The sequence below is a fragment of the Scyliorhinus torazame genome, chromosome 17 (genome assembly GCF_047496885.1).
Source record: "Scyliorhinus torazame isolate Kashiwa2021f chromosome 17, sScyTor2.1, whole genome shotgun sequence".
NCBI lineage: Eukaryota > Metazoa > Chordata > Chondrichthyes > Carcharhiniformes > Scyliorhinidae > Scyliorhinus > Scyliorhinus torazame.
The window spans coordinates 135929435-135942445 of record NC_092723.1 but is presented as its reverse complement, the minus strand read 5'-3'; the positions used below and the strand labels follow the sequence as shown (position 1 = coordinate 135942445).

General features: G+C 47.1%; 1 protein-coding gene across 4 annotated transcripts in view; it reads right to left on the bottom strand.

Annotated features, from left to right (window-relative positions):
- Positions 1–10847, bottom strand: part of LOC140394172 (leucine carboxyl methyltransferase 1-like) — a 56169-nt gene extending 45322 nt beyond the window's left edge. Inside the window, exons 1-3 of one of the 4 annotated variants that reach the window (XM_072481118.1) lie at positions 10772–10847; positions 10108–10208; positions 7590–7681 (exon numbers count right to left, since the gene is read on the bottom strand). In XM_072481118.1, the coding sequence (XP_072337219.1) occupies positions 7590–7681; positions 10108–10196 (181 nt within the window). In that variant the 5' untranslated portion in view covers positions 10197–10208; positions 10772–10847. Of the gene's footprint in view, positions 1–7589; positions 7682–10107; positions 10209–10603 lie in introns of all 4 variants that reach the window. The other 3 variants (XM_072481117.1, XM_072481119.1, XM_072481120.1) reach the window with 3 other exon arrangements.
- Positions 10848–13011: the final 2164 nt, after the last annotated feature.

The window sequence follows — 13011 nt, the reverse complement described above, 5'->3', positions numbered from 1 at the left end:
TGCCCTGTATCAGTGTGTCCTTTTCCGGTGGTCTGCGCTACTCGTTTGGGTGCCTTTCCACCGATGTGGGGACACCATAGGAGGGCGGGGGAAGAGAGAGAAGTGGCCGTATACCGGCTTTGTGGCTGGTGGATTGAACTGTGGCCCCTTCGTGGGAGAGGAGAGGTTTTCCCACTCTCTCTCTCTCACACTGCCCTATATCGGTGTGTCCTTTTCCGGTAGTCTGTGCTGCTCGTAGGGCACCTTTCCGCTGATGTGAGGCTGCCATTGAGGACAGGAGGTGGTTGTGTGTGCTGGTGGTTTTTGTATCTTGTAACTGCTGTTGGCATGTTACTGTTCTTTTTTTTTTTGACTATGCTGTTTCTGCATGTTGCTGTATTATTGAGTTGTCAATAAACTAAAATATAGAAACTTCCGGTGGTGACCATGGAGTGAACGGTCGCACGTTTGGCAACTCCCGCTCTTAGTGGTTTTTTAACAGCTTTTAAGCTGGATTTCTGTGGGGAATTTTGCAACATAAGTGGATAAAAGGGAGAGGAGAAGGAGGCGATCCCTATTTTATGGCGCTGCGCCCAAGAAACAATTGTAAAAGAGAAATCAAAAGTTGGTTGGGAGTGAAGTTCAGAGTTTTGTGGATGCAATGGCAGAGAAGCAAAGTTCGACCACACCAGCTCAATGGCGAAGGATCAGTGGGTTAAATCCTTGGACGAGAAGTTCGCCCGGCATCGTAAGGAGTGTGCGGAGGACCTGACCCGGGCGGTGGCCTCGATTAAGGAGGTGGTCGATCGGGTGGAGGAGAAAGTGACGACCCAGGGACAAGCCATACAAAAGTTGCAGGAGCTGGTGGCGGAACAAGAGGAGCAGTCCACTGTGATGGCATCGGAAATTAATATCTTACAGGATCGGCAGAAATGGTTGTTGGAGAAGGTGGGGGACTTGGAGAATCGTTCTCGCAGGCAGAATATCCGGATCGTCGGACTGCCGGAGGGAAAGGAGGGATCGGATGCCGGTGCATATGTGCGGGAGATGCTCGGGGAAGATGCGTTTGACAGGCCGTTAGAGGTGGACCGGGGTCACAGGGTGCCCAGGCGAAAGCCCCAGGATCGTGAGCCCCCGAGGGCGATGGTTGTGAGGCTGCATCGGTTCCTGGACAAGGAACACATTATGAGGTGGGCCAGGCAGACAAAACAGTTCATGTGGGAAGAGGCAGAGATTCGGGTGTATCAAGATTTGGGAGCAGAACTCACAAAGAGGAGGGCGAGTTGCAAAGAGGAGGGCGAGTTTTAATAAGGTTAAGGTGGCCCTGTATGCGAAGGACATAAAATTCGGACTGCTCTACCCGGCCCGTCTTTGGGTGACCTACGAGAACTGGGAACTGTATTTTGACTCGCCAGAAGAAGCGGCGGCCTTCAGGAAAGACAATAGTCTGGTAGAGGCATAATGACTTTAAAATCTAGATGGTAGTGGGCTGAGGTAAAAGTTTTGTGTTGCTTTGCATTTATAGAATCTCAGCCTTTCACTGTATCCGAAGTTGTATTGATCGGGAAAAGAAGGATGTCTCTAATTGATTTGATTTTGATTCGTTGTTATATGTACCGAGATACAGTAAAAAGGTTTCAAGTTGCGATGTTCTAGGGAACAAAAAGAAAAGATGTTCGAGTTCCTGCATGCATAATCTTTTCTTCTCCTGTTTGATTTTCCTTCCAATGTTTTTGGCTCTGTTTGAAGGTGATGGGACTGATAAGATGTTGTAAAGGGAGGAGGGATGGGCCTCTGCGCCCAGACCTTGGAGGATTGTTTGTTTGCTTTCTGTGTTTGATGTTATTGGTTTTTTTTAAATTTAGGGTACCCAATTATATTTTTTTCCAATCAAGGGACAATTTAGCGTGGCCAATCCACCTAATCTGCACATCTTTGGGTTGTGGGGATGAAACCCACGCAGACACGGGGAGAATGTGCAAACTCCACATGGATAGTGACCCAGGGCCGGGATTCAAACCCGGGTCCTCAGCGCTGCAGTTCCACTGCCATCCACTGCGCCACATGGCGTCCTTGATGTTATTGTTTTGAGAACTTGCGGTAAGAGTGTTGGTAAGGGAATCCAGCAGGTGGTAGGATACTAGGCGCAGGGGGCTGGAGCTGCTAGGCTAGCTGGGAGGGCTAGTTCACAGAAGCAAAGTGGGGGGTGGGCTGAAGAGTGATGGAGTGGGGGGGGGGGGTGGGAGTGGTCTGCTGACAACTAGGGGACTTTTAGGCGATTGGAGATGGAGACCAGATGGCAGTGGCTGCAGAGGGGCAGGCCAGGGGAGGTGCAGGGCATGGGCTAAGGGCTGGCCTAGGAAAGGTCATGGCTGATCAACAGTGGAGGGGGCAAGAGCCTACAACCAAACTAGTTACATGGAATGTTCGTTGACTGATTGCGCCGGTCAAAAGAGCCCGCGTCTTCGCACACTTGAGACAGCTAAAAGCAGACATGGCCATGTTACAGGAGACACACTTGAAGCTGGGAGACCAGGTTAGACTGAAAAAGGGATGGGTCGGACAGGCATTCCATTCGGAACTGGACTTTAAAACAAGGTGGGTGGCCATCCTGATTAACAAAAGGGTGGCATTTGAGTTGGGGAAGATAGAGGCAGACCCGGGAGGTAGATTTATTATGGTTAGCGGGAAACTGGAGGGAATGGCATTGGTGTTGGTAAATATATGTGCCCCCAACTGGGATGATGTCGCGTTTGTTAGGAAGGTGCTGGGAAAGATCCTGGACCTTGACTCATACCGGTTGGTTATGGGGGGTGTGACTTCAACGCGGTCCTGGATCCGAGAATGGACCGGTCGAGTTCTAGGTCAGGGAAAGTATCAGCAATGGCGAAAGAACTGCGGGGGTTTATGGAGCGCATGGGAGGAGTTGATCCGTGTAGATTCAGGAGGCCAAGGAGCAAGGAATATTCATTTTACTCCCATGTGCACAAGGTATACTCCAGGATAGATTTCTTTGTACTGGATAAAACACTGTTAGCGGGGGTGGAGGACACCGAGTACTCAGCAATTGTGGTGTCAGACCACGCGCCACTTTGGATAGACCTGCGGGTAAGCACAGGAAAGTCCCAGCGCCCACAGTGGAGATTAGATGTAGGGCTGTTAGGGGACAACGAGGTCTGTGAGCGAGTGAGGGAGGCCATTCGGGGGTAAATAAAGAACAACGACACGGAAGAAACCGCAGCTGGGGTGGTGTGGGAGGCATGGAAGGCGGTTATTAGAAGGGAATGTATTTTGATTCGGGCCCATAGGGAGAAGACAGAACGGGCGGAGCTGGACAGGTTGGTAGGAGAAATCTTACAGGTGGACAGGAGAAATGTGGAATCTCCGGATGAGGAGCTCCTGAAGGAGCGTCAGAGACTCCAAATGGAATTTGGGCTCCTGTCCACAGCTAAGGTGGAGGGACAGCCGAGGAGGGTAAAAGGGGCAATATATGAATATGGGGAGAAAGCTAGCAGGATGCTGGCACATCAGCTGAGGAAGCAGGAGGTGGCGAGACAAATAGAGAAAATAAAGGATATGAGGTGGAAGGTAGTGATGGACCTGGGGGGCGGTTAATGACATGTTCCGTGAATTCTATCGTCGACTATATGAGTCGGAACCCCTGGCCGGGGAGGAGGGTATGAATCAATTCCTGGAGAGGCTCGAGCTCCCGAAGGTAGATGAGGAGCTAGTGGAAGTCCTGGGAGGCCCAATTGGGCTCGGGGAGGTGATCGATGGATTGGGGGCGATGCAATCGGGTAAGGCCCCGGGACCTGACGGATTCCCAGTGGAATTTTATAAAACGTTTTCTGCGTTACTGGGGCCGCTTCTGGTTAGAGTTTTTAATGAGTCCAAGGAGCTGGAAGTGCTTCCCCCAACACTATCACAGGCATCAATTTCTCTCATCCTGAAGCGAGACATGGACCCGGAGAGCTGTGGATCATGTAGGCCAATTTCCCTTTTGAATGTAGATGCTAAACTGCTGCCAAATCTTGGCCACCCGAATAGAGGATTGTGTCCCGGAGGTAATCGGGGAGTATCAGACGGGATTTGTGAAGGGCACCTGACATCTAATATTAGACGGCTTCTTAATGTTATAATGATGCCAGCCAAGGGGTGCAAGGTTGAGGTGATCTTAACCATGGACGCGGAGAAGGCCTTCGACTGAGTGGAGTGGGAGTACCTATGGGATATTTTAGGCAGGTTTGGATTTGGGCAGGGATTTTTGGATTGGGTCTGGCTGTTCTATCAGGCAGCGGTGGCAAATGTAACAACCAACCGAGTCCGGTCAGAATACTTCGGTCTCTGTAGGGGGACAAGGTAGAGATGCCTGTTCTCCCCATTACTGTTTGCCCTGGCCATAGGGCCCTTAGCAATGGCCCTTAGATCATTGCATGTCTGGCAGGGGATAGTGGGGGGGGGGGGGGGTGGTGGATGGAGCACAGGGTCTCTTTCTATGCGGACGGTTTGCTGCTCTATGTCACAGATCCAGTGGGGAGGGGTGGCCGAAATCATGGAGGTACGAGGAGAATTTGGGCGATTTTCAGGCTACAAGTGAAATATGGGAAAGAGCGAGATGTTCGTGATCCAGGCACGGGGGCAGGAAAGGAGACTGAAGGAGTTACCTTTTAAAGTGGTTGAGAGGAGTTTTGAACATCTGGGGATTCAAGTGGGTAAGGATTGGGGGCAGCTTCACAAGTTAAATCTGGGCAAAGCAGTCGATTAAATGAAAAGGGTCTTCTGCAGATGGAACATGCTCCCGCTGGCGCTGGCAGGGAGGGTCCAGGCGGTAAAGATGACAGTCCTTCCGAGACTGCTCTTCTTTTTTCAATGTCTCCCGATTTTTGTCCCAAAGGCTTTTTTCAGGAAAATGAACGCGGCGATATCGGGTTGTGTGTGGGCGGACAAAACCCCCGAGACTAAAGAAGACACTCCTGGAACAGGGTCACGGAGAAGGGGGCTTGGCCCTCCTGAGCTTCATTAACTATTACGGGGCGGCCAACATATCGATGGTCAGGAAGTGGGTAGTGGGGGAGGGATCGGTTTGGGAGCGAGTGGAAGCGGTATCCTGCAAGGGTACAAGTTTGGAGGCTTTACTAACGGCGCCTCTGCCGTTCTCGTCGGCTCAGTACTCTACAAGCCCTGTGGTGGTAGCAGCCCCAAGAGTGTAGGGGCAATGGAGGCAGCACATGGGACTGGAGGGGGCGTCAGTCTGGTCACCGATCTGTGACAACCACCGGTTTGCCCCGGGGGGGCTGGATGGGGGCTTTAAGAGATGGCAGCAGGCAGGGATTGAGAGATTTGGGGACCTATTCATCCAGGAGGGCTTTCCGACCTTGGAGGCACTAGAGGAGGAGTTCGAGCTGCCGGGTGGGAATGGGTTTCGGTACCTTCAGTTGTGGGCTTTGTACGGAGGCAGGTTCCAAGCTTTCCGTGCCTCCCCCTGAGGGGACGACAGGATAAGGTGATGTCAAAAACAGGGGTTGGAGAGGGGGGGGGGGGTTTGGAGATATACAAGGAGTTGATGGAGTGGGAAGGGGCCCCTACCAGGGAGGTGAAGAGAAGCTGGGAAGAGAGTTGGAAATTGAACTGTGGGGAAAAAGCCTTGAAGAGAGTCAATTCATCCTTGTTGTGTGCCAGACTTAGCTTGATCCAGTTCAAGGTGGTCCACAGGGCCTACATGACAGTAGCCCGTATGAGCAGGTTCTTTGAGGAGGTGGAGGATATGTGGGCGGTGTGGCAGTAGCCCGGCAAACCATGTACATATGTTTTGGGCATGTCCGAAATTATGGGGATTCTGGCAGGGATTTGTGGATGTTATGTCAGAAATCCTGGAATGGAGGGCAACTCCGAGACCAGAACTGGCAATATTTGGGGTATCGGAAGATCCGGGGGCCAAGGGGGGGTGGGGGAAAAGGGAGGCTGATGTCCTGACCTTCTCCTCCCTGGTGGCCCGGAGATGGATTTTGATGGAGGGAGTCGGAGCCCCCGAAGTAGGGAGTGTGGGTCAGTGATATGGCAGGGTTTCTCAGTCTGGAAAAAAAATCAAGTTCGCTTTGAGAGGATCAATTCAGGGGTTCGCCCGGCGATGGCATCCGTTCCTCGATTTCTTCAAGGAAAATTGAACATCAGCAGTAAAGGGGGGAGAGGAAAAGGGGGGGTTTGGGGAGGAAAACAGGAGGCATGGCAATGTTCGATAAGGACAGGGAACTTAGTATACGGGTAATTAGGGGATAGGGCGGGGGTAGTAGAGGACGGTGTTTACTGTTTTGCGTGTGTCGGCCCGCACGGTTGTTTAAGAAATGTGAATGTGTCAAACTGTGAAAATTACAAATGTTTCAATAAAATATATTTTTTTAAATAAATAAACTAAAATATATTGCCATTAGTCCCCCAGCCAATAATAATCTCGCAGGTTATAACATGAGGGCAAGGTGGAGGGCTGCCTTGTGACACTTTAATCTGCTGACACTTGTTGTTTAGGCACACCCATGGAACTGTATCCACACAAGGACTCAACATCTTCAGGAAATGAGCAGAGACAATTGGAAATAGTAATTAGAGGGATAATAGCAAAGTATAAAAGAATTTAGCCAAAATCATCAGTGTGCTGAAAGCACACTTGTGTTGTGATACATGCATGAGACACATCTATTATTTTGCCACTTTGTGACGTAATTATCCAGGTTTTCAGCCCGACTCTCAACAGATTACTCTGTAAGCTATTAAAGTATTTAAAGTATTAATTAAAGTATTACTCTGAAAAAACAGTTTGACAAAAGGGCGTTTAGCTATTGTTATTTGAAGTGTACAAATGTACAAACTCCTAGGTAACTATACCACTGACTACCAAATGGCATCACCCCATGCGCCCCATCCCACAACCCACAAAGGGACTCCGCCCACCCCCCCACCCACTTCCCCCACGACTGCCCCTCCCAGACTACCCACTCCACAGATACTGACCATCCCCCACTCCCAATCCTACCCACTGACCTTCGCCCTGGCTTCTCAAAGTGGCTGGACATTTAAACCTACCTGCTTTACAGCAGCTAGTGCCTTAAAAAGGGAGCATGACTTTCTTACCTTGTCACAGCTGCATTGACACAAGGCCTTGAGAACCTGCTGCACTGCACTTTTCTCACCTGACCGGAGTTGGAAGGTTGGGCGAGAAATTGCAGCTGCATTTTAGGGCGAGTACATAGGGACAGATCGGCAATCAGACAGTGATTGACACTCCACGGAAGTTCTAGCCCTATATTTGGCCTCAACACTTCTGGGTAAGAATACAAAAATCTACCAGGTTTTTCAATCCTGATCACAGCAGTAACTACTGACAAATGTGTGCACATTGATGAGGACGGAATAGGCTATGATGCTGTTCACAGTTGAATAGACAGGCATTTATTGTCTGGGCTCACACATAAAAACAGCCGCTTATGATATTGAAAAAACCCTGTACCCAGGGAAATGGTCTTCAGCAAAAAGAGATGGGAAAGATATTAGAAAAGAGGAGAAGAAATGAAGAATGGAAGGAGAAAGCAAACTGCAGCAAAGATGCAGGGAATTACCTCTGTTGATTTCAGGAGCTTTCCTTTCATTTGGCTGTTTTATAAAATACTGTATGTATGGGTCCTTCCAATAGTTCATACTCACTGCAAACCTGTGAAACAGAAGAGATAATCAATGAGAAACTGGAGTTAAACTGACAGTAATTTGGCCTGTCTTGCTGATTCTGCTACTGCAGTGTTAACAGACTGCAACAACAATTGAGCAAATTGTTTATTTAGGTTCCAAGATAAGCAGAACGATTGCACTTCTTGCGAAAATTGCTTGTCTTTAAATTTTAATAAAGCCATCTCTAAACCGTGTTCAATGTAACAAAGATTTTGGGTGTTAAAAAGTATTACGTTCTGGATAGAAATCCTCAAATGGCCAGGCTCATCTACCATATCACCCAACGATCATGGATTGCTGTGCTAGAGACTTTATAACATGTCAGATGTACATTTGCAGATCCTTATCTTTTGAAATGCCCAACCTCAAAAGTTGGTGTAGCCTAGTGGGTCAGCACAAAAAGCAAGTTTGAAGCACCTGTAACCATCTTCAGCCAGTAGCACCACAAGGATGATCCATCATGCCTCCTTCTGAGGTTCCCAGATGCCTGTCTCCAGCCAAATTGATTCACTCCATGGGATATCAAAAGGTGGCTGAACACACTGGACACAACAAAAGCTTTGGGCTCTGACAACATTCCAGAGGCTTGCGCCTCAGAACAAGCCAAGCCAGGTTGTTCCAGTAGAGCTACAGCACTGGCATCCATGTGACAATGTGGATAATTGTCCAGGTCGGTCTTGTCTCCAAAAGGCAGGACAAATTCAATCTGGTCAATTATCACCCACCAGTCTATTCTCATTCAACACGAGTGGTGGAAGAGATCATGGATAGTTTTGTCAGACAGCACTTACCCATGGTCAATTTAGGTTAGAATCACTCAGCTGCTGACCCCACTACTGCATGGGCTCAAATATGAACCAGAGGTGAATTAGAAAGGTGATGACCCTTGATATCAAGGCAGTGTTTGATAAGTGTGCCATCAAAGAGTCAACAAAATTAAAGTCAATGGGAATCAGGGGAAAGATTCTCCAATGACTGGATTCATACCAAGCACCAAGGAAGATCATGGTGGTTGTTGTCATGGTGGTTGTTGTGATCAATAAACTGCGCTCCAAATCATCATGGTAGGACATTCTCAGGTCAAAGTCCGAAGCCAACCATCTTCAGCTGCTTCATCCTAGGTTTTCTCTCCATCTTAAGATCGTATGTGGGGATTGTTTGTGGAATGTTGAGTACCATTTGTAACTCCAGTAAGTCCAACCACATGCGGCAAGACTGGACAACATTCAGGCTTGGGTTGATAAGTAACATTTATGCCATAAGTGCTGTGCAATAACCATCTCCAATAAGAAACAGTCTAACCATCTTCTTTGACATTCAATGGCATTATCAACACAAAATCCTCCGCTATCAACATCCCAGATGGTACCATTGACTAGAACTAATTTGGATCAGCCATATAAATGCTGTGGCTGCAAGAATATGTCAGTGGTTGGAATTCTGTGACAAATAAACTCATCTCCTGCATCACCAAAGCCTGACCATCTACAAAGCATCAAAGTGTGATAGAATACTCCCACTTTCCTGAATGAGTGCAGCTTCAACATTCAAACTGAACACCATTCAGGACAAGCAGCCTGCTCGAGTGGCACTTCACCTGTCTTTTTACACATTCACTCCCTCTACCACCGGCACACATCGATAGCAGTGTATACCATCTACATGATGCTCTGCAGCAAATTGCTAAGCCTCCTTCGATGACAACTTCCAAATTCATGACCCCTACCACCTAGGAGAACAAGGGAAGCAGGCATATGGGAACACCACTAACTGCAAGTTCCCCTACAAATCAGGTCAAATGGGCAACACGGTGGTAGCGGTTAGCACTGCGGCCTCACAGCTCCAGGAACCCAGATTTAATTCCGGCCTTGGGTGACAGGAGTTTGCACTATCTTCCAGTGTCTGTGTGGCTTTCCTCCGGGTACCCTGGTTTTCTCCCAGTCAAAATATGCAGGTTAGGTGGATTGGCATAATAAAATTGCCCCTTAGCATCCAGGGATATTCACATTAGGTGAGGTTACAGGGATGGGCTTAGGTGTGGAGGCTCATTCAGAGGGTCGGTGCAAATTTGATGGCCTGAATGACCTCCTTGCACTGTAAGGATTCTATGAAATCACACACCATCAAGGAATTATAATTGTTATTCCTTCATTGTTGTTTCATCAAAATCCTGGAACACCCTTCATAATTACTGTAAATGCACCAACAGTACAAGGACTACAGCAGTTTCATACCTTTGCAAGGGTAGTTAGGGAGAGGCCGAGCAACTGATGCCAAAATAAATGAATGAATAAAAAATGCTCACTATGGACATCATATGAACTATTTCCTGCAACAAGCATCACACACATTATCACACCCATGTCAGTTTACAGACGCAACCTGTCCCAAAGCTCCATCTGCAATTCCTACCTTTTACAAACTGTTGCATCATCACATGTGGAGCGGACTGCTTCATCTGCTGTGTCATCGGAGCCAGTGAAAGAATGGTTGGCAGCCATTATATTCTCACACTATGGGGGTAGAAAGTATTATACCGGTATTGATTTTGAGAAGATTGTCAACCTTCTACGAACTCATCCCCAACTTCCCGAAAACCAAAAACATTGAGTACAGTATCAGGTAATTACTTTAACTCTCTGAATTGACAGCATTTAATCTGTACATTTATCATTTCTGTTTTCCTAGATTTAAAAAAATATAAAGGCTGCATTCCCTACAATCATCAAAATGCAGTTTCTTCAAATCACTCAAGAATTATTTTTAAAAGATTGCTTTGACACAAAGAGAGTTTATAAATATGTACATTTAGAAATTAGTTGTCCTAAAGTTTACATTTCTGCTATTAAACTGAGATTGCAAACGATTCTAGATCAAGTTAATGAAACTGCACTGTTATATTACTAACATAACATAAGACAAATTATTCTGAGGTTAGACAGTGCTGTGTGAGGAGCTTAAAACTCAATTCGTGATATGTGCCCGAGGATCGCCAGCAAAGTGCACCGAAAGATGTATATCAGGGCAAGCAGGAGCGAACCCCGAATGCTGAGACACTCCGCGCGGGGACCCTTACGTTCCTTTCCTTGAACCTTTGCTGGTAACATGGGAAAACAACACCGAGTTCCGGCTACGTAACGCTGTTACCTCTGACAATGCAACAATACGGCTCCCGATTGGCTCTCGCAGCCAAATGATAGGAGCAGTTCATTGGCCGGCTCGCGCCGCATTGATTGGTTGTCGACCAGAAGACCGGAAGAGCAGCTGCTATTCAGGAAGAAGGGACGCGCTTCCGGGATTAATTTAGAAAACATGACGTGCGATAGCGGTGTACGTCCTTTGGAAGAAATTTACACTAGCCGGTCCCGAGTTCATAATGTCACTGGGAATTTGGGACTTATACGTGATATGCATCACACTTGGCTGCATAGCTTCGCCGATGGGACAATTGTAAACTTCATGGCCCCCCACCCCCACACCATAACAGAAGCTACAACTAAGTAGGACGTACTAAAGTCTTAAAAGGCGCTATATAAATATCCTTCATTCTATCTCCATAACCTCCCCCAACATAATTTTCCCCAGAATTCTGCAATCTTCTGCTCTCCTCTACGTTCCCACCTCATCATTTACTGCTGTGTCTTCTGCTTTCTAGGCCTCATGTTCTGGAAGGTTCAGCCTCAGCACCTCTCTCCCCCTTTAAAACCTTCCTTAAAATCCATTTCTTTGACCAACCCTTCAGCTTGTGATCTCTCCTTTAGCTCAGTTTGAGTTAAGGTCCTTAAGCAATAGTGATAGGGGATTCTATAGTTAGGTCAGTTAGATTGTTGGTGTCTCAGGGAATCAAAGAATGTGGGGAGATGGCATGAAAGTGGAGTTGAAGCCGAAGTTCAGCATGATCATATTGAATAGTGGAGCAGGCTCAGCAATGTGATCCACTCCTACTATTTCCTGTTCCGATGGGACAGGCATTAAGCATGCCCCATGCTGCTAATCAGATCCACGCTCAACTGCACCCCTGCCCCCCATCCCACTATCATGTATGACATGTCAGGTTTATAAGCTGAGAACCATGCTGTTCGCTGAGTTCCGAGGGGAAGTGGTAAAAGAAATAAGAGAAGTAAAGAAAGGATCTGACAAGAGACTGTCACCCAGCCAAAATGCATATAAATAGTAAAAGGGTAGTGAAAGGAGAAGTGGGGCCAATTTGGGATCAAAAAATGAGATTTACACATGGAGGCAGAGGACATAGTTGAGGTACAAAATCATATTCACATTTGTCTCGACCAAGGAAAAAGGTGATGCCAAAGTCATAGTGAAAGAGGAAGTAGTTGAGATACTGGATGGGATAGAAATTGATAAAGAGGAGGTATTACTTAAAGTTGATAAGTCACCAGGGCTAAATTAGATGAGTCCGAGAAGTAAGGCGAATTGGAGGTCCTGGCCAGAAACTTTGAATCCTTAGAAACAGGAATGGTGCCAGAGGACTGGAGAATTGCAAATGATGCACCCTTGTTCAAAAGAGAGTATAAGGACAAGCCCAGCAAGTACAGGCCAGACAGTTTAACCTAATAGAGGGCTGATGAGACTCAAAGATTGTTATCAGGAGCACTGCTTCTCTTGATCCATATAAATAACAGACGTGAATGCGCAGACCACCATTTCAACATTTCTGATGGTACTTGGAAATGTTGTGAACTGTGAAGAGGCTAGTGATGAACATCAAGAGGACAGACAGGCTGACGCCATGGGTGATACATGGCAGAGGAAATGAAATGACACATTTTGGTAGGAAGAATGAGGAGAGTACGACAATGCTGTCCACTGTCCAAAATTATTCAATCTGTACACAGAATAAATATTCAGAGAATCAGATGTACTTTCAGGGGTACATGGTAGCATAGTGGTAATGCCATTGGACTAATAATCGAGAGACTGAGGTTAATGATCTGGAAACATGGGTTCAAATTCCACCATGACATAAATAAATTAAATCTACAATATAAATGGTAACCCATGAAACTATCACCAATTTTCATTAAAAATCTGATTCACGAATGCCCTTTATGGAAGGAAATCTGTCATCCTTACCTGGTCTGGCCTACATGTGATTCCGGAACCACAGCAACGTGGTTGTCACTTAATTTCCGTCTGAAATGGCCTTGCAAGCCTCTCTCCTCAAGGACAATTAGGGATGGGCAACAGTTGGTAGCCTTGCCAGTGACAGCCATGTCCCAACAAAAAATTGGAGGTATGCTGATGTTCTACTTACAGGATCAGAAAATATTGTGGATAGAATATGGATTGAGTCTGCAC